General features: G+C 46.7%; 1 protein-coding gene across 1 annotated transcript in view; it reads right to left on the bottom strand.

Moving 5' to 3' along the window:
- The window catches only part of NRXN2 (neurexin 2), a 1,120,399-nt gene that overhangs the window by 662,962 nt on the left and 435,055 nt on the right, over positions 1–22,382 (bottom strand). The window contains 1 exon segment of the mRNA XM_029612675.1: positions 5,995–6,168. Coding sequence (XP_029468535.1) covers positions 5,995–6,168 — 174 coding nt within the window.

The following is a 22,382-nucleotide window of genomic DNA, read 5'->3' as shown; positions in this document are numbered from 1 at the left end:
AGGACCCAGTAGAGGCTCAGGGAACCGAGGCCTTGAGAAAGTGGTACCGGTTGCGTCTTCCTCCTTGGAGGACCCAAGAGGATCATTCCAATGGAGGCCATCAATGGCTGCTGGGGGATCGAAGGCCCCTCAGGCACTGGTTGCATTGGTAGGGAGCCTCAAAGGACGTCCAGATGCTCAAGCAGGGGTGCTAACATAGACGGTGGAAGCTCGGGCACTGGTATGTGAGCTGGTGGCATGGCCGACTCGATGCTCTGGAGAGCTCTGAGCACTGTAGTCTGAACCCTGTGATTCAACTCCTCCTGAAAGTCTGTTGAGACCAGGACTGAGGGAGGGGGACAAGGCATCACCAGCTCTTCCTCGGGTTCCCGAGGTGGCACGGTTCCCTACACCTATAGCGGTGGGGATTGCCTGGGACTCTCGGGGAGATCAAAGGACGGGGTCTCCTATGGCCGAGGTCGCTTTGGTGGCGGTACGGCCATTGCCAGTAGAGATGAGCTTTGTTTTTTTGTACCGTGTCGATTTTTGAGTCGGACGCTTCGGGGTAAAGTTCGTTTTTCCTCGGTTAGTTTTCTGGAAAAACTAAGCGGGGAAAAACGAAACGGGCCCAAAAAACGATGCGGGAAAACTAAGCTAAAAAAAAACCCCACCCCAAGCATTAAAATTTACCATACTACATTAAATACAACCCCCCCCCCCCCCCCACCACCACCATCCCGATCCCTCCCCAAGACTTACTAACATCCCTGGTGGTCCAGTGGGGTCCCGCGAGCGATTTCTCCCTCCGTGCCGTCGGGCTGTCGGGCCTGCCTCGCATCAAAATGGCACCGATAGCCTTTGACCTACTATGTCACAGGGGCTACCGGTGCAATTGGTCAGCCCCTGTCACATGGTAGGAGCACAAGATGGCGCCGGCCATCCATTGCTCCTCCAGGTGTCAATGACTCCCACACTGGAGTGGATGGAGTAGACTTGGAAGAACCAAAAAGCTTCTCCATCTTATCAAGACGCGCACGACGGCCCTTGGGGGTCATCTGATCACATAAACAATACCCATGGACATCGTGCGAGGCCCCCAGACAAAGGATACAAGCCTCATGCGGATCCATGATGGACATGGTCCATGGGCACTGGCGAAAAGTGGACGATGCCATAAAAATTACTCAGCCTGTGGTCGATAAGCGACAGTCACCGAAGGTGAGAAGTTGGGAATTGACCGCAAAGAAGTGAACAAAAACAGCAACTTTACCTACCATGCCGAGGAAGCACCGACCGCGAAGAGGGACCTAACGAGGGAAACGGGAAATCAACACTTTTCCTGCAAGAAATGCGAGAAAAAAGTGGAGCTCGCAAGGCAACTGCACCGCCGAAAAGAAGAGACTGAAGGGAGACCTCGTGTGGATGCACGGATAGCTGCATGCTGGGCATGCTCATCTTGCGTCCATCGGTGCTAGACGGCTTCGCCCCATTTCCCTCACCTTGTTCACAGCTCCTCCCGCTTACCTAGGAAAGATGGCTACTGCCGCGTCTACATGCCGAACTCTCCAGCGTCCCCGGAACAGCTATGGTGCAGCCTCCCGCCATGCTCCTCCCAGGTACCTACTAGGGTGCGCGCGCCACCCATGTCTTTATTCCAACCTTGGCGAGAACCTCGGGGGTGTTCCCCTTTTTCAAGGTCTTCCTGCAGTTCCACATGATGTAGCACACTTTGTGATGGTCTATGATGGACATCTTTAATGAGTACTTGTGACAGAATTTTAAGAAGACGTAACCTGAGAACCAGGAGAGTCAGGTTCTTGTTACCTTGGGCAAGTCATTTCACCCTCCACTTCCTCAGGTACAAACTTAGGGGATCATTACTCAGCACCTCGGCCGACCAGTGCCATTTTGACAAATGATAATACCAGTCCCATAGCCATAAGGGGTGCTCTGGGTCCCCACTGGTTCCCCAAGGATATATTGATAAGGACCATAGGGTCATATTAGGCGTAACCTCTCAGGCAGAGGGTGAGCTCAGGTTTTGTTTTGTTTTTTTTTTACAGAAGGGAAGGGATTGGAGGGGTGGAGCCTGCACCTGGAGGTTTAATTTTGTTTAACATTTTTTTGGGATAGTTCAGCTGTCTCATGGGATGGCAGGGTGGGAGGTGACACGGAGGGTCTTGAGACAATCCTGGCAGTTTTAGCAATACTCGGGGAGGGGGCATGGTATTCGGACTGCTAGAGCTCTTTAAATGACTGACCCAAGAGCATCAAGATTCTCCTAGTAAACGTTTTGTACAACTCCAGTGTTGTAACTAACTTTCCAAAAATAACATGCTTTGCGATTTTTCAGGCAAGCCATGTTATTTTATTTCCATGAAATTACCTAGTACTAAGCTGCTTTGCATTATCGGGGGAAAAATAAGGTATGGTATTTAAAATACTGTATGTTATCATTGCATTAAGGCATATACCACGTTGTAAATGCATAATACAGCTTAGTAAATGACCCCCTTTAGATTGTCAGTCCTCTTGAACCCCAGAAAATACTGTACCTGAATGTAACTCACCTTGAGCTACCAATAAAAAGGCCAAAGCTAAATTTAAATAAATAAACCTGCTTTTCTGATGAGAAAAGACAATGAGAAATCAAAAGACGTAAAAACATTCGTCAAAGAAGCGATGTCTGAGAGAGACAAATTGATCAGAGGCCCATCCAATGTCCTGTTTCCTGCTGAAGAATCAGTGGGGAAGGAGTAGGGGAGGGATGATTAAGTAAAACATATAAGAGACATTTTCAAACTATCTGCATTGGGACAAACTCCACAAGTACTTTTTACCTGCAAACTTTGAACCAAGTTTCAAAGAGAATGCCCGCATGTCCTCTCACTTTGATACCTGGTGCAGGTACAAAGTGCCTGCAGAGATTTACACCTGCTCCATATGCAGTTCAGTTTTGCATGGAAAAGAATGCACAAAGTTTAATGCAATACATTCACATTCATTTTTTCCCTCAACTTAAAACGCCCTGGGATCACCTCTAAGTGAGACTTTCAGTGGCAATTTTCAAAAGGATTTTCTGCAGAGAAGACCCCTTTGAAAATGCCCCCCACCCTCACCCCCCTGGGGAAAAGGATAGAGGGGGAAAGGGAGTCTGGGTTAGGACAGGCTAGAAAACGGAAGCGCCAGGGATTTCATTTTGAAATCCCTGTGCCTGCTTTCAGGGCTGGATTTAAGATTTGGACATCCATAGGCAGGACCGCAGAGCAAAAGCGGTGTCTCCCACACTACCCAAGAGAGCAGAGGTTATGAGGGTTGGCCAGAATGCCACCCAGTCCTACAGTAAGAGGGAGAACCGGCTTTTCTTCAGCTCAGGTATTTAGCTCTTTAAGCATTTGCTTATGCCTAAATCTGGGCCTGCCTACACCTGCAAAGTACACGGGATACAGACTTCCCTCCACAGATTTTCAAAAGCGAGCTCCATGGAGAGTTTCCCTTTAAAAATCAGCTTACTAGCACCACAAGGAGACTGAGAAGTGGCCTCTAAATTTGTGGCCCCTAAATTTAGGGAGATTTTCACTCAAAGTTAGGAACCTAAATTTAGAACTACTATTCGTTTGCATAGTGAGTTGGATTGGAAACAGGATACAGGGTTTGATGAACCCTTGGTCTGACCCAGGATGGCAATTTCTTACATTCTTATGTTGATAGGTCCCTAGTGGGCACGAGCACACATGTGCTTGAATTTTTTATCGTCCATGCAAGTATTCATGCAATATATAAAATAGCCTAATACGCATATTTGTGCTTCTAATCTTCTGCAGTTACATGAAGAAACATTATTCGCGAATTTTCCTTAGGACTTGTTGGCTTTTACATGCACAAGTGAGAACATTTTATAACATGTACACATGAAGGAAATGACCAGTTTTACCAATTAGTCCACCAGTTTGCCTAATCTATCTCTAGGTCATCAAGGCCCCTCTGGTTCCTCAGCCTGCACTTCCCCAGTGTACCCAGCCCCTCACCCAGAGTTTTATTCTGACGTACACCCGATAAGTAGCAGAAGTAAATATGCTCAGGTAACAGTCCGATTCGCACTGTATTTGCAGGTTATAAAAATCACGACTTATGCACCTACATGTTGGCCCTGCCCCAGAATGCCCTGGACCCACCCCAAATCCACCCCTTTTTTACATGAACAAAGATTTGCTCATCGGTACTTGTGCATGTATGTGCGACGTTTATAAAATAGCTCTAGCGCAAATAAGCTCTACTTCTGTGGGCATCTGCTACTTTGTGCGCCCTCATCACTTTGAAATTTCACCTTTAAGTGCATAACTTTTTTCTCCACCCTAACTGCAACTCCTCACTGCCGCCCACTTTTAGATTCCTACATTTAGGCTGATTTAGGTGCCTATCTCCTCTTAGGCATCTAAAGCCTTTGAAAATTCACCCTTTAGCTCTTTCTAGAATGCTTTGGAACTCGATTCCACTTGGCATCATCAGATGACCCATTTATTTATTTACAATATTTGTTGCCTCCAGAGCAGTTAAGCAATGAAAGGAAAAAAATAGAGGCATGTGAAGATATTACACACTATCTCTGTCCATCCTCTCCCCCTCCCTACATCTTTCTTTCTCTCCACTCTCTCAGATCAGTTTATGTGTTCCTTTCTTCCTCTTTCTCTTTCCTTTCTAGTCTCTCTCACTTCATATCTCCTCCTTTCCCCTGCCTCCTACTATTTCCATCTCTCCCCCTCTATCTCTCTATAACTCTCCCCTTTCTTTATTTTATCCACATTCATCTATCTTTCTCTTTTTCCCTATCTCTATCTCTTTGCTCCCCTCAGCAGTCCCTCTCACTCTTGCCTTTTCTCACTCTGACCCTCACTCCATCTTTCAAATATTGTCTTCCATTCTTGTGCTCTCCACTCTCCATCCCTTTCTGACCACCTCACCCTCTCTTCTTTCCTTCCTTCCTATAGATAGCATAGTATCTCCATATCAGTTTTGTTAAGCAAACAGAGCAGTGAAGGATTTAAGAGTATTAAATCAGAATTAAAGCAAAAACGTAAATCCAATATTTCAGAATTTATCATCAGCAGCAACACAAAGAAAGAAAGAAAGACAAGGATGGGATGACAGAGAAAAGATGTATATTCTCCCTACAGCTAGCGCTCCTGCACCGTGCCCTACAATGGTCCTGCTGGGAGACTGCAGCAGCTATAAGATTCCAATAGTGCTTCTGCACCAATCCCTGCAGCACCTCCTTCTGGGAAAGGCTGGGACTGGAGATGTGAGCGCCCCCACAGTCATTGCTCCTGCCCCATGCCCTACAGCTGCTCCTGCTGGGAGAAGCTAGGACTGCAGCAGATCTGAGCTCCCCCACAGCCAGTACTCCTGCTCCATTCCCTACAGCTGCTCCTGCTGGGAGAGGCTGGGACTGCAGCAGACCTGAGCTCCCCCACAGCCAGTGCTCCTGCACCATTCCCTACAGCTGCTCCTGCTGGGAGAGGCTGGGACTGCAGCAGATCTGAGCTCCCCCACAGCAAGTACTCCTGCACCATTCCCTACAGCTGCTCCTGCTGGGAGAGGCTGGGACTGCAGCAGGCCTGAGCTCCCCCACAGCCAGTACTCCTGCTCCATTCCCTACAGCTGCTCCTGCTGGGAGAGGCTAGGACTGCAGCGGATCTGAGCTCCCCCACAGCCAGTACTCCTGCTCCATTCCCTACAGCTGCTCCTGCTGGGAGAGGCTGGGACTGCAGCAGATCTGAGCTCCCCCACAGCCAGTACTCCTGCTCCATTCCCTACAGCTGCTCCTGCTGGGAGAGGCTAGGACTGCAGCGGATCTGAGCTCCCCCACAGCCAGTACTCCTGCTCCATTCCCTACAGCTGCTCCTGCTGGGAGAGGCTGGGACTGCAGAAGCTGTGAGCTCCCCCATAGCCAGCATTTCTGCACCATTCCCTAGTTTATCTCCTGCTGGGAGTTTGAGTCTTGCTAATACGTCTTACCATCGCACCCCCTCTCGACCTGCCCGACGCGGTGGGTGGCATCTGCAATGAGGTCCGGCAGCCGACCATTGAGATCCACTGAGGCCAGGCAGCCCTGGAAACCATCCCGTGAGGCCACCAGCTTTGGCAGGGTGCTCAACATGTTTTTACTGAGTCCTCCAATGTACAACTCCCCTGGGAGAAAGCAAAAACAAAAGAGACAGGTTTAGAAAGACTGAACACAGGATTAGGAGATCTCCCCTCCCCCTCCCCCCAAACAGCCACACAGAAATTCTGATGTTTCCACTGGCATAGGACGTTCTCTTTTTGGGTTCACCTTCCTCTGAATTTCTCTCATGAAATCTTTACGGAGATGTACAGCTGTATGGGAGGGTCTCCACCCTTCTCTCCCCATTTCAGTTCATAAAAGAAATCTGGTGGCACAACTGTATCCAATGTTCGCCCCACAGGAAGGGGGATTTAACCTCAGCTTGAGGCATGCCACAGAGCCAGAAAGGAGAGGTGACGGGGAGGCATGGAAGGAGAAACTAGGGAATACGGCTAAAGAGGTACCCTGTAAAACCGCACTGTGGAACGTAAATTCAGTAAAACAAACAAAAACAAAAAAAAAAATCAGTTGAACTTTGGAGTATGTCTCAAATCAATATTTTGTGATCAGCTGCAACATGTAACATGGGGCAGCAGCAGCAAATTTTGTTACGAGCACAAACACACATACACAAACAAAGTCGCAGTTCCAGCAAAGGAACCACAACCCCGGGTCACTCCCACCCCCAGCCCCCTTTCCCTGGGGTTGGTCCTAGACCTTGTCTTGCTCCAAATTCCCAATCAGCAAGGGGAGGGGAGGGCATGAGAGCCACTGTTAGCAGCAAGTGCTAAGCAACCAACCCTTCCAGGACTTTAACGCCTCTCTCTCAAAAGCCCTTAAGAAACCAAACTGGATAATATGTTGTTCAACACATGGTAAATGGATGTGTAGGATGGAGGAGGGACTCTTATATCGTCTATTCACGACCTGTCCCCTCCTGCCAAGCTATGAAAACAAGAGCAAGAAACCAGCCAGAGACTACCAGGAGATTGTAATATCAATGAGGGAGATTCTAACATTTTGCCAGAGTTGCCTCCTGCATAGTCAGCTCCTGTGCTGTCTGCATTTTGTTGTAGTCTCCAGCCTCCTCCCTGACACTGCGTGCTCTCTGCTCCCCATATCTCCTGCTTAAAGCTGGTTGGGGTTCTTTTTGCTATTCAACACCTGACTTCCATTCTCCCTGTGACCTGCAGCCTTGGAGAACATCCCATGAATTTTAATTCCCTTTTTAGAGACGAAGAGAAAAAAAACCATCTGTTCATCTCTGGATGATTATAAAATTCCCTCAGCATCCTTGTGCAATCAGTTTATGGGGTTACATTGCTCTCCCCTCCCTCTCTTCTTTAAATCTTTTGGAAAACAGGTGGTGTTTGGGTTATAGTTAGCACTAAGAATCCAGATTCTGTATATTTTTCAGCTCTGAATATTAAGAATGCCTGTGTATTAAGCATTTTTCATGTCAGTCTGTCCATTTTTTGTTTGCTTCATGTACCAAACCTTGGAAAGCACAGGGTAGCATTGTTGTAATGGGACAGACCTGTGTATTAAGGACAGTGGAAACGTGTCTGCTCTGAGAATGGTAAGATTTTGGGCTCCCTGATGGGAGGCACATCTGTATATAAGGGTGTGTGTAGTAATGCATGAATGCATGTATGTCTGTGAAAGTAGACAAAAGTGTATATACATATTTATGTGACTTTCTGCATATCTGTGAAATGTATGTGTATGCCTGTATGAAGTGGATGAACTGTATGCATGTGTATCTGTACTTAGATTGACATGTATGCATGTATCCTTGAGTCCTAGAAAATAGTATAGGAAACACATAATGTATCAGCAGACCCTTCTTGTACCCAGGATGCTCTCTGGCCTGCATGCATTCATTTCTTATAAGAATCGGCACCTAAGTATTCAGTTTAAAAATTAAATACACATTCTTTCCCACCATGTTGCATGTTCCACTGCACATGCTTTGAAAATCCATGGGCTAAAAAGACAGGCTCCACCTGGAGATCAAAGCAGCAAACAAGTCACGTCTCATGCTTCCAGCAGGTAAATCGCTCAGAACTCCCTCTGCATCCAAGGACTAGAGGACTCGGGGGCTACAGAGCACGTCACTTCCAGGACTGGAAGGCTCAGGGGATGGGGGCAGTGATACAAAGTCTGTCACCTCTAGAACTGGAGGGCGCAAGGGTGAGGCACAGGGATTCCAGGGCTGCAGGGCTCAGGCAGTGCATACAGGGACCCAGAACCAGTCACCGTTTTAACTGGAGGGCTTAGGGAATGGGCACAGGAATGCAGAGCTTGCACCTCTTGAGCTAAGGGCTTAGGGGACAGGGATAGAAATACAGAGCCTGTCACATCTTAGACTGGAGGGCTCAAGGCATGGGCGCAGTGATACAAAGTCTGTCACCTTTAGGACTGGAGGGCTCAGGGGTTGGGCTCAGGGATACAGAACCAGTTACTCCTAGGACTGTAAGACTTATAGGGCAGGTGCAGGGAACGGAGCCTATAACCTCTCACAGTAAAGGACTCAAGGGATGGGCACAGGGAAACAGAACCTGTCACCTCTAGGGGTGGAGGACTCAGGGCCACAGAGCCTGTTACCTATAGGTCTGGATGGCTTAGGAGATGGTTACACGAACTTGTACTTCTTCCAGCAGCCAAAGTCAGGAAGGGGATACTATATCCTGCCCAGGGAAACACAGGGGGCTGAGCATTAAGTCCCATAGCTATCCCAGTTTTTTTCTGGACAGGCAGAAGCTGGAAGTTTGGCCACAGATAACTCTGCTCATTTTGTGCCATCTCCTTATCCCAGCCACCTCCTGTCTCCAGAGACTCATTCCTGTTTGTTAACACCTGGCTCCTCTCTCCATGAACCTTCTCTTCATTAGCCAGCTCTGGCTCATTAATGAGGAGGAGTTAAAGTTGTGGATACACTGACAGCAACCAGAGCTTCAAGGTCATATGTGAGCCTTCTGCTCAACACTATTACAACAACCCCCCCCCCCAGAAGAAAGGGTCAAACCAAGGCTACAAGGTGGGGAGGACAGAGTAAAAAAGAAAGACAGAGACATGCAGTGGACAGTATGAAAACCAAGGAAAGAGAGATGAACATAGAGAGAAAGATAAGGAAAGACTGAAAGCCTGGGAGAGCCAGAGACAGCTATAGAGAGTGAGCCTGAGAGAGTGACTCAGCAAATGATGGCAGATAAAGACCAAAGCCCATCCAGCCTGCCCAGTGCTATTAAGAGCAACTTATAACCACCGTTCCATGCAGGCTATCCCAATGCATTACTGGAAGCACAAAGCAGTCATACCACTGCTGTTATGGTATGAACTGCCAATTCATGCATTTTACCAAGTGCTTCATTACCATCCATTGTCTCTAGGGATCCTCTGGGTTTAATCCACTGTTTTTTAAATTCTGTTACTGTTTTTGTCTCCACCACCTCAACTATGAAGACATTCCAGGCATCCACCACTCTCTCTTGAAAAAATACTTCCTAAGCCAAATAAAGGAGTAAAAAAGTACCACATCAAAATAATAGACAATGTCAAAAACCATGAGGGACAACGTTAAAAAAACATTCCGTTTCTAAATATCATGCATCAGATGTATGTTGGCATCATAAAGTGCTGCACCTTATTCCAGATTCTTCAAGGGAACAATCTGATAATAAACGCACAAGTATAATCATGTAGCAATGTCCAATATTTTGTATTTGCAAAAAAAAATAATAAGCACTCATCTTAGCACTTTCAAATCACAGTTGTAATATCAATGAAAAACAAAGAGGTTGATATTCAAAGGGGTTTGTCTGGATACATTTTGAGTTAACCAGACAAACTCCAAAGTTTGACTATCTGGACCCTTTAACCAGATAAATTTTATTTGAATAACAGGGAAATTTATTAAGCTGCAATATAGCTGTAATGCGCGTTAAACAGCATATATCACCTAATATAGCCCTACCACAGCGATGTTTGGGCCTGAAATCTGCTCTAACAAAAACAAAAACAAAAAAGGTCACTGAAGGTCTGACTAGACACCCCTGTCCACTCCAGGGCTGCCATTAGAGGCAGCCCCACAAAAAGAAGTTTAAAAATGGAAAAAAGGCGCCGTGCAGAAAAGGCCCTTACCTTGCCGAAACCCCTCCTTAATTAGGAAATCCCTCACCCTGTCCCTTAGCTGTCATCCCAAAGAGCAACACCCTTTCCATTACACGTGTAGGCCAGTGGGACCCCCACCCCTCAACCCCCCAAAAAATACCTGATGGGCTATTGGCCCCCACCCTGGACCCACCCCAGATCCACACTGACAACTCCTAAGTTTTAAAAGAAGTATTGGTGTCAGCACTATCTTCCAAAATCAATCCATCTTCCATGTGGCCTGAGTCCAGTCCCCAGACCTTGCACCTATCACGTAATAGGGGCAAGGCCTGGTCAATGCCATTTTGGAAGATGGTACCAACCACGCCCAGGGCGCCTTCTAGTTCCGGGCCCTCCTTCTGGCCACCAATGCTTCTTTTAAAAGTTATGGGGTATTAGGAGGGTCCAGGGGCCACTAGCCCACCAGGTATTTTTGGGGGAGTTGAGGATTGGGGGCGAGCCCACTGGCCTATACATTATATGGAAAGGGGAGGTCGGGGTGGGGGGTCACTCTTTGCCGTGGAGGCAGCTAAGGAATATGGGGATGGATTTGGGCGGGGGAGGAGGTTGTCACTGCTTGGCACCTTTTTTCTAATTTAAAATTTGTTTACGTATTCCTGGGGAGGGCAAGGGGGGGGGGGTGTCTAGTCAGACCCCTGTTGACCTTTTTTTTCTTAAACATCTAGGGGGGAGCTATGTTGGGCTGCAGGGTCCTTTAAAGCTATAGTGGCCCCATGAATTGGATGCCATCATCATGCATTTTAAAGGCCCCTGCCGTGTTCTTTTATCTCACAGATTTTTTCCATTAGATCAAAGAATGTGGTGATACTGTCGCAATATTTTGTTGAGGAAGGGCAAAATATTGTGGAACTGTCCCCCCCCCCCCCCCGGTGATATTGAGCCTCTCCAGTGATAACATATCACAGTTTCGTGAATCGAGCTCCAAGTCATTAACTAGATAACATTTATCTGGTTAAATTGCAGGCATTCTGGGGGGCATTCCAAGGTGGAGTTAACTTAGCTGGATAAGTTATCTGGCTACATCTGGATTTGCCTCAGAACTGGGGTAAAGTTATCTGGGTATGTGTACCTGATGTACCTTACTTTAACTGGATATTTTCAAATTATATAGCCAGTTGGGGGGAGAGGAGGGGAGGGGAGGGAACTATAACACTAAGGGGAAATGGAGTGATGCTACCACTTCTACGTATGTTGGCTACAAAATTGATATCTTAAAATTTTCAAGGTCTAAATATATTGACGAAACATCAATTGCTATTTAAAGACATCCAATGGATTAATGCTGATATTGTGCTTATACAGGAAACGCATAGGGATAATGAAGGCTTGGTCCGACATAAGAATTACAGCATGTTTGCTTCCAACACAGGCAAGGGGACCCATCCTCCATCCCCCACACCACTAAAAAAGGAAAATAACGGGAGCCCAAATCTCTTCCCTCTCCCCTCAAGTCTATTGGCCCCAAAAGCCTCCTCATCCTCGCATCCCAAATTCATAAAATTAATTTTGATTCCAGGCCCCCTCCTCCCACAAACCTAACCTGAACCCTCCAATCTCACCGGGCAACCCCCCAAACGCCCTATGGCCAGGGGAAGTCCAGTACAAGCATCCAACAACTTGTGTATTTAGGGTTGGTGAGGGAACCTTTTCAATCCAGTAGGCCCGCAATGGTTTTTGTATCTTTTGGGGGGGCTTGGGGGAAGGGGAAAAGGTTTGGACCAATATTTAAAAAACAAAACAAAACATAGAACAGATAACTTATCCTGGATATTCAGTGGGATAAACGAACTGCTGAATATCCCTGAACAAAGTTATCCAGTTACGTTTAGCAAGATAACTTTACACCTAACCAGCCATCTTTTGACTATCACCAATTAGGCTTAAAGCTATCCAGCTAAAGGGAGCCAGATAAGTTGACTTAACTGCTATATTCATCATCATCTATTTTTGTCTTGCTTTTCTACCATAAGAGTTCAAAGTATTTGCAGTAGGGAGACATCAATCCAACATCTGGTTACAGTATGCAATCAATAGCAGCCCAGTGCTGCAAAATATAGTGGGATTAAAAGTGAGGGGAACAGGAAGTAATACTAATTACAGACACTAGAAAATTATAAAACAGAAGTATAGCATAACACATATCTGCTTTCCAGTGGGCTAAGATTTTAGTGAGCAGTTTATGTGGTTCCTCTGGGCTAAGCAGGTAAAGCAGCAAGATCTGGTCAGGAGTTCAGGGGTCAGGTTGTGAACCATAAGTTTCCTAAATGTGAAGAGGTCAGGGGCAAACCTGATCTAAAATGGCAGCGAGTTCCAGAGGGTAGGCACGGGCCTAGGAAGGTTCTTTTCATGTGGTTGAGAGTTATTTCCTTGGGTGCTGGTACTACTGAGCAAGCTAGAGGTAGTGAGCGTAGTGGGTGTGCAGGAGTATAAGAGGTGATTTGGTTGTTCAGATAGGGTGATGCCAGGCCCTTGAAGGCCAGTTCCAGGAGTTTGAATTTGGTCTAGCAGCATGTTGGGAGTCAATTCATGATTCTGAGGAGACGAGCAATATAGTCAAATTTTCAAAACAATGTAGCTCTTTAAACTGAAACAGCATGAAAAACAAAATGTCCCACATAGGCCTCTTGGCCCGATTACCAGCCCTCTGAGCAATGCTTAACAAATGTGCCCTGCTGGGCCAAGTCCCCATCGCCACCTTCCTTAAAAAACTCAAAGTCCTGTGTAAACAAAATTTGGTTAGGTTGGCACTGGCCTTGTCCTTTCTCCCCACCCCCGCCCCATTTGGGCAAAATCATGAAAGGAATACTCCATATTCATTCTCCTTCCCCCTACCCCAACTCTAACCCTTCGGCCTACCAAGTACTTTCAGAAACCCCCATCTACGCCGGGATTCCAATATGCAGCAATTGTGGAAGCTTCCAAAGCTGCTGTCAAATCTCTGATAGCAATATTGGAAGCTGTGAGTTATCCAGCTAAATGCCTGTGCTGTTCGTACCTATGACTGTGCATGTAAAACTGCCCCCCAAAACCTACCCTACCCACCAAACCTCACCCTGAGTTGAAAATCCCCCTCTTACAGTGGTATAAAAAGTTAACTTATATGTGAGCCTATACAAAGGTGCTCTCTCTCTCTCTGTCTCTCACTGTCTCTCTCTCTCTCTCTCTCATTATTTCCTGCATTACTCCATCACATGCCACAATAACCAACCCTCATTTCCATGTAGTCCTCCCACTCAAATACTAATTTTAAATTCCCAAACACATTTTGCGATGCAGTATTCATCATGCGTGTTACAGCATTATCGCTGGCGTTAGGGCCCTAACGCGTGCAATAAGGCCCTAATTCAATTTGATAAATAACCCTGTTAGCCAGATAAATGTTGATATTAAGAGTTATCCAGACAAGTTAGATGGGTACATTTAGGACTGCTTGAAAGCAGCCCTAAAGTAGCAGGATAAAATTATCCAGCTAACTTTGAAATATTTGAGCAAAGGTAGCCAGGTAAACTTATCTGGCCATTCTTGGAGGAGCTCAATTGCAAAGAGGTGATTTTTCTGGTTTGAGTTCAACTGTTGAAACCTTATTTTGAAGGGGGATAATTTTTTCATCATTGCTTTTTGTTTGCTAGGTATTATTACTGCTTAGGTTTAGAGAAGAACTGTAGAAGAGAAAAGGCTCTCTCCCCCTCCCCAACTTTCACCCACCCTTTCCTTCCATTCCAACTGTAGCCCCTGTTATTATTTTAATACAGTTTTCTGTCAGTTTAGGGTTCTTCCAGTTCAAGGGTCCTCCCTTTGCCTTTTCCCCACCTTTTTATGCATCTTAGGGATATAACGTTCCCCCTGAGCATGTGCACGGGGTCTTTGCCTCTTGGTTCTACTCAAGAAGACTGATAAAAATCTTTCTGCTTCCTTGGAGATTAACCCAGGAGTTTTGAAGAAGTGAAGAGTTTTAAAAGTAGTGAGAAGAGAGAAATTTTGTAGGATTTTTTGAGAAGTATGAGTTTTTGTATTGCTATCCAGTGTGGACCAGTCCCTAAAAGAAAAGCAACCCCCCATCTCTGGAAGAACTGCGTTCTTGGGGTTCTTCCCTTTTTTTCACCCAGTTAACAGCAAACAAGAAGACCTAGGGAAACAGCTATTTTTGAGCCATAAAGGGGATTTGTGTACTACCCCAGTTTATGATTGTTAATGAGGACAATCATCCCACCCTCTAAGGGGAAGAAAATGTGAGACTAGGTCAGTTGGAAGAAGGAGAGTGGCTATGCACCAGGATAGCTCAGTTGAACAGGAAGGCACTTTGGATAACCCAGTGAAGTATGAAAAGCTAAAGGCAGTACTGGCCAGAACTTGGAAAAGAAAAGGTGGTGTACCATTCCCTGCAGGTATACACTAAGATATACCACAATTGCCCTAGCTTCACTCTCCCCAGCCCCCAACATTCTGACTGGAAGTCGGAAGGTGCGAAAAACACAAGAATGCAGACTCTGGGGCTGCAGGCATAAGAAAGGTCGCTAGGTTGTAAATCCCAACCCCAACCAAACAACTCACTGCTGAGTCCAGTAGGGAGTTGTCCCCAAAGGTAGAACTGTCAGCATGATAGGAACAGCCAAAACAAAGCAAATCTCCCAGAGAAGAAATCCAAGAACACTCTACCAAGAGACAGAAAGCAGGGATGCTGCAAGTGCAAACCCCTGTAGATACAGGATTTCTTCTGCATCCTTGAAACCTGAAGGAAACCATGGCAGGGTCAGTCTCATCTGGGAAAGAACTACCCATCAACCTGGCCTAGGTATCAAGGCCATGATTACATATACTTCCCACAAGGAACCACACAGTCTAGTAAGTGGAACAACAGTTCCAACATGAACCAGGACTTCCCTGCCCGCAGAAAGGGTTATCATGAAAAGGGGAAAATATAGCTCGCAAGCCACTACAACAAAAGTGTAGCACCTCTGTTGCAGGGTCCCTCATCCCCTAACATATGCAGCCAAGGATATGGCAAGAGGTTGAAAAGCATACCTGCCAAATGGGATACAAATGGACCAGAACCATCCTCACTGAGGAGGCATCACTGGCAACATGCGAGAGTGACTGGCAAGAGCGGCCATCTACAAAAAATGCACATTGTGCTCAGCAGGTATCAAAAAGGCAACTCCCACATAGGAAAAACCCCTTATCTTTGCCAGAGATCTGCCCGGAAGGGGAGACCCAGAGTATGATAGGGAGATCAAATCTGCAATAGCTCCCTTGTGAAATAAACCTGCTGAGCCTTAGATGACCTAGGAAAACAAGCACAATCACCAGACCTGCTCTCGGATTTCACGGAGAATAGAGAATGATCATCAGTCAGAAACAGTGAAATCCCTTTTCTGGGAAAAAGAGAACAAAGGCCACCCCTTGAAGGGATGAACAACCAGGCATTCCAAGGAGGAACTCATAAGGATCGCCTCTGGAAACCTAGTCATATCTCCCCTTTCTAAAGGGACAGGAAGTAATGGGAATTGGGGTCTCCCAATCCCGAAGAACTTTCCCACTCTCTAGGTGAGAGTGGGATACAGTCGCTGACCGCTGAAGTTCATAAGTGGCCAAATTGGCCACTGGTGGCCACCCTGTCAGACGGGGTAGGCCGCTAACGTAACCAATAGAGGGACCTCAGCAAAAATGGTCCAAACAACTGCTGCTCCCCAACAAGTGCAGATCCTGGCCTGCAAGGAGGTGCATTGATTCAAAAGAATGGAGTCTCCACTTTTTCCATTGATAAGCAGGGCTGAATTAGCCATGTTCTGTGAGAAGTCCCAAAGCTGAGGGTTGCAGAGATGAACCATCAACCAATTCATTTTTTTAAATGTATTTCTTTTCACAACCTGCACTCCACATTGGAGAGCAGACTACTTAGAATCTGTGTGTCACAAGACACCGCAACCCACTGCACCGTCTTTGAAAGCTAAAGCATCCACAACATAGTGGGAGATGAATGTATGCCCAGATGACCCAGGTGTTAACTCTGCAGATGTCCTCAATGGGCATGACTCTCAGATGCACTATCGATGTCACAGTCGAGTGCACCTGGTGGACACAGACCAGACTCAGCAGGGCACGGTCAGCCAACTTGTAACAATGATGGATGCAAGAGGTAATCCAATTAGATAAGAGTCCTTTTGGAAAAGCAATTCCCAGTCTTTTGGAGTTATAAGTGACAAACAGTTGAGGAGTCTTCCTGTGAGAATGTGTGTGACTTTTATAGTATGCCAGGGCTCGTTTACAATCAAGTTTATGGAGGAATCTTTCACCCTCATGGGCATGAGGTTTCAGATAGAAGGTTGGAAGCGTGATGGATTGATTCAAGTGGAAAGCTGAGACCACCTTGAGTAGAAACTTAGGGTGAGTTTTCAGCACCAATTTGTCATGAAAAAAACTATAGATAGGGAGACAGATGTACTAGCACCTGAAGTTTACTGACGTGGTGGTCAGAATTTACTGCAACCAGCAAGAGTACTTTCCTTGTAAGATATTTCAGAGAGATCTTGTGTGAGGTTCCCAAATGAATGTCAATACATCCATGCCAATAGCGTTGGATAGGGGAATGGATGTAGAGGGGTGCAAGATTGGTAGTGGTGGCAGTCGATGCACCAGCAAATTTCTTGTGCCATTGTTATCACAATTTTGGTGTACGCAATCCCCAATGGATCTGTCTCATGTGTAGTTGAGCGTACTTGACCACATGAATAGCTGCTATGAGATGGCCCAGCAACTTGAGAATGTTGTGGTCTGGTGCTCGAGGAGACTGAAGTAGCAAGGTGGCTACATGGCGAAGGTTTGACACCCTGCCTGGGGGAAGGAGCTCCTTCATTATCATTGTGTCTATGAATGCACTGATGCACTGCAGTCTTTGTGTTGACAAGGAAGCCCAGTGACTGAAGGAGGCCAATGGCAGAGTGTGTATGATCACGCAATGTATCTAGAGGCGGGGCTTCTATTAGCCAGTCGTCCACGTAAGAGAAGGCTCTGATCCCCTGATGTCTGAGAAGCATAATGATAAAGCCAGGGTCTTCGTGAATACTTTCGGAGTTGAAGAAAGGCAAAATGGCAGCACCTTGTATTGGTATCGACGGTCAGCCATTTGGATACAGAGGAAGTGCCAGTAGGATGGATGGATGGGAATATGAGCATATACATCTTTTAGGTCCAGACAGCCAGTCATTGTATTATAGAAAGGGAAGAATGGTCCCCAATTTGAGCATCCAAAAATTCTTTCTGTGGATTTGGAAATTGAAGGCGTGGAGATCCAATATGGGCCACAGCTACCTCGTCTTCCTTGGGATAAGGAAGTATTGTGAGTAGAACCCTTTCTGGATTTTGGGTGTGGGTACTTCCTGAATCACATTCTATTGAAGAAGTCATTGAATCTCGAGATATAGAAGAGCAGTTTGGGATGGGTCAGTAGGAGAAATCGATAAATGTGGAGCTTGCAGCCTCAAAATGAAGTTGAGGTGATATCCGTGTTCCACAATGTTCAAAACCCACTGGTCACTGGTGATCAGTCTCCAGGCTGGAAGAAAGAGATGTATTCTCCCCCCCCCCCCCCCCACTCAAGAAGTCGGGGTAGGGGGCGAAGACATAAAAAACTGGGTGCCAATTTTGACTGCTGTGGCTACTCCTATAGCAACCCTCCCTGCGGCCTGCAGCAGAGGGGGAAAACAGTATTATTAGTATGGTCTGAAAGGCTTCCTGAGGTAGTAAGGCTTACTGTACAAATAGTAGGGCCATCTGGGGTTAGGCGGAGCATCCCCTGAGGTCAATAAGGACTGCACAGCTACATTCTACTCTTTAATTTGAGACACAGTTTCCTGGAGCTTTTCTCTGAAGAGGTTGTCCACAAGGCTTGGAAGACTGGCCAGTTTTTCATGGACATCTTTGCGAATGGCATTTGCCCCTAGCTAGGCCATGCAGCAAGCACCTATGGAGGTGTTAAAGGCCTCATATAATGAGTGCAGTAGATGATACATAGCCTCTTCCAAGTCATGCAAAAGGGCAGGAGTGGTGGGTTCTCCTGACTCACTCCACAAAAACAGTTTCAGATTCTGGATGCCCTTGTAAATATATTGGACCATGTAGAACTGGTGCTGTATTATTCAGGCCGTTAACATGGACCCTGGAACATCTTCTTCACCAATTCATCCAGCAAACAGTTATCCTTCCTATGCAGAGTGTTTGAGTGGAGATGGGCCTTCTTAGCTCTTTTCATAGCCGATTCCATGACTATCGAGTTGTGGGGAAGTTGAAAAATTTTATATCCAGGTGCTTTTTCATAAGGAATTTGAAGTATAGTTTTCAGGCCATTGTAGGCCCCGAGAAAGGGGCCTCCCACATTTTTAACAAGATGGAGTCCAACACTTTATGGGTAGGCAAAGCTATGGGTTCCAACAGAATATCAAGGATCGAAGTTTCAATCCAGCAAGGCAAGTGGAGAAAAACCACACTACATAGATAGATAATGAGTCAAAGAATGGTCCAGTGGTCATCAATCAATGTTTAGCAATCCTCAGTATAATATAATAGATGGACTTCAAAATCAGGCAAAGAAAAATTTAATAATCCAAAACAGTTCATTCAGTCTTTGAAACACTATCTACAAAGTGTATAACAATAGCTATGTCCCCCTCTCCTTGGACACTGGATTTATATTTATGTTTATGCATTAGATGCTGATTAAAAGCAGTGTTTCTGTCCCTCCCAATGCAGCATGTCTGCAAAACACATCTATCCATTGCTATACATTCATTGATGACCACTGCACCATTCTTTGACTGAGGATCTTTATACCAAGGACCTCTGTTCTTGGGTCTGGATCATTCTGAACTTCAGCTTTGAGTGCTGTTCCCATTTTTTCCACAAAATGGGAGAACATCAAATCCTCAGGCAGGGAAGAATGATCTAGCGGCTATAGGGCAGAATCTGAAGGAATGCCTGTAGAGCTTAAAGGGGACTCCCCTGGTGAAGCAGGTGCCAAACATATAGGAGAAGGTGACCTACGTGGGCTTTGTGGAGCTAGAAGTGGATGTGTAGCGGGCTTCTGTCCCTCAAAGAAGGAGGAGTGTGATCTAAGCTGGGGGAAGTATAGCAAGCTGGTTCCCCCAGTCTGACCTTCTCCAGTGAGGTTGGAACAACTGGACAGATGGGAGGAAAATTAGGATGTTCCAGTACAGGGAAGAGTGAAGAGAAGGAGCAGACAATATCGATGATCTGCTCCATTGCCTGTTGGGAATGTTGCCCAGGGTTAATGGAGGGGCATCTTCTTCCAAAACCAGAAGGGGTTCTTTATCCAGAGATGGCAGGAGATGAAGCGAATACAAAGGGTCCGGAGTCTGAAGCAGGAGACCTTGAGACAGGAGCTGCGGCACAGGCAGTGCCCTGGTGATAGGTGGGGGCAGGTGGCGAGATGGGTCAGCCCGATGAAAGGGCAGAGCTGTGTACCTCTGCATAGGCAGTGTAGCATGCAGAATGTCCCTTGTAGCCTCTACCCCCGGATGCACTGAAAGTACTGGGAAATTTGCATCCTGATGCCATGGACTGTGGACTGTGGCATGGACTGTGATGAAGACGGGAATGGATCAGGATCATTATCGGAGCTGATGGAAATTAGCAAGGTAGGTAGGTTCCGATGGTTGTGCCCGGTCCGGTTCTGTAGGTGGAATAGGGCGAGTCAAAGACTTCAAAGCCGTCTTGGAAGCCACATGCTTCAATGTTAAATGCTTCGAGTGAAGCTTCTTTTGCGTCTAAGGCTCTGGAGAATGCATTGATGGAATTGGCTTTGATGAGGTCCAGTGATTATCTCTGTAATGCATCAATGCACTGGCTTCTGGCTCCTTTCCTCCAACACATCTTAGTGCATCATTGAAGTGACTTGACTTTTATGACTCCTGGAGTCATTGGTATTGGAGGACTTACTCTTGCTGCTCCCCGAGGTTGAGAAAGTGTTGCATTGGAGTCAAAGTTGGAGGGACTCGATCTTTGCCACTGCGCTCTTGGGGACATTCAGCCACAGGGTTGGCAATTAGCCTGATTATAGTCCGGACCCAGGCATCGATAGTAGTGGTTGTGATCATCCATTAAAGACATAATTTGGCTGAATGAGCAGGCTTTGAAACCACCAGCAGCTCTTTTCTTTTTTTATTTGCAAAAGTTGCACTGAAAAGTGCTGCTTTGGGGCTTGCAGAGGTGAAGAGATATATTTGAGAAAATAAATGTGATGACAAGCAAGACAACTTGAGACAAAATATACCGTCCATGCAGAGTGCGGACAAAAATAGACTGAAGAGCTACATTGACAATGCCTGTACGGGAACTCCAGTGCATGCACAATAGAGCTGAAAGCACTAATAGCTTGGCAAGACAGTTCCGTCCAGTGATGCCAGGGGGTGCACTATCACAGAACATGGCTAATTCAGCCCTACTTATCGAAAAAAAACAAACCCCAATAGTAAAGCAACAGAACTGAAAGTCTTATGAGTTAATGAGCAGGCATTGAGGGAATGAAGCATCTATTTATACTGGTGTAATATAAGGATTTCCATCACAGATAAAGGAAAGGAATAGAGATTTAATGGAGGATATTCACACAATTGCTATGAAAGGGGAAGTGATTTCAATCTGCCGGCTGTTGATTTGAGGCATCATGGTTGCGGTGTCCTCTAGACATAGGGAGATCTTGGATTCTCTGTAGGGAGAACTGCTCTGTTAATTGGTAACAGAACTCACAAGGGAAGGGGCAATATTGGACCTGGTGCTTGCCAGTGGGGACAGTGTCCCTCCAGTGATCACTGGATGGTGTGGTTCAGTATTAGAGTGCAGGAGATGAAGGTTCATTCAAAGGCGATGGTTTTAGGCTTCAGGAAGGCTAGCTGTAAAATGGGGAGTACCTCAAGGAGTTGTTAGCTGAATGGGAAAATCTAGGGGAAGTAAAACTGCAGTAGGTGGGCTAAAATAATTTTGAAATGAAGCTGGCCTTAGAGGCAAAAACTCATAATAAAACCTTTTAAAAATATATTTGAAGCAGGAAGTCTGTGAGGGAGTGTTACGAAAGTCCAATGATGATGGTGGACCCTTAGCCCGAGGTGGTGTTGGTATTACCTGAAGGGGTAAGCCCCTCCCGGTCTCCACCGTCGAGAGGCAAGGCTGAAGCGATGCAGGGGACAACGGGAGCTTCGCCACTACCAGCCCTCATTCCCTGCAGGTTGAGCCCTTGGGTACCGGGGCAGGTTGGTCTTAGGAGGGCCCCTGTGGAGAGAAGTGGTGAAGGCGTGGGAAGCAGGCAACGTAAGGTCCAGTCCAGTGGTCTGTGGCAGGCGGCAATCAGGCAACGTGAGGTCCAGTCCAGTGGTCGGTGGCAGGCGGCAATCAGGCAATGTGAGGTCCGGTTCAAGGTCAGGTAATGAAGAGATCCGTCCAGAGGGGAAGCAGAGCAAGGATGGGACAAGCGGGCTGGAAGAAGGAACAGGAGACTGGAACCAGGCAGGTGGAAGAGGTCAGGAACAGGCAGGCAGGGATCAGGAACGCAGAAGAACACTGAGCGAGGAATGCCAGGCAGGTACCCGAGGCGAGAAGTTCTTTTGCCAAGTCGTCGGGCAGAGGTCGCCGCTGGAGTTAAATAGGGGCAGGACCCGACGTTATCAGGAGGAGCCAGCAGCATCTCCCCGCAGCGGGCCCCCTAAATTCCCACGGGCAGTGCGCATGTGCGCCTAGGGGGCCGGGAAGAAGAGGCCGAAGTCAGCATCGTCCCTGCTGACTCAGAGCGGCCACGGTGGTGCGGGGAGAGCGTCGGCCCTGCCGGGGGAATCCAGGCGCCTTGACCCGGGGGCCAGGAGCAGAAGAGGAGCGTCGGGGAGTCGTCCCGAGGCCGGTAGGCCTAACAGGGAGTCAGTTGGACCATTAGATGATGAGGGGTTAAAGGAGCACTTTGGGAAGATAAGGCCATTGAACAAAGACTGAATTATTTGTTTCAGTGTTTACTGGATGTTGGAGAGATACTTATGCCGGAAACTGTATTCAATGGTGATAATTCAGAAGAACTAATACAAATCATAGTAAAGCTGGAAGATGTAATAAGGCAGATTGACAAACTAAA

This window comes from Rhinatrema bivittatum, chromosome 8 (assembly GCF_901001135.1).
Source record: "Rhinatrema bivittatum chromosome 8, aRhiBiv1.1, whole genome shotgun sequence".
NCBI classification, from domain to species: domain Eukaryota; kingdom Metazoa; phylum Chordata; class Amphibia; order Gymnophiona; family Rhinatrematidae; genus Rhinatrema; species Rhinatrema bivittatum.
The sequence above is the reverse complement of the archived record's forward strand: the minus strand, read 5'-3'. Positions and strand labels throughout refer to the sequence as shown.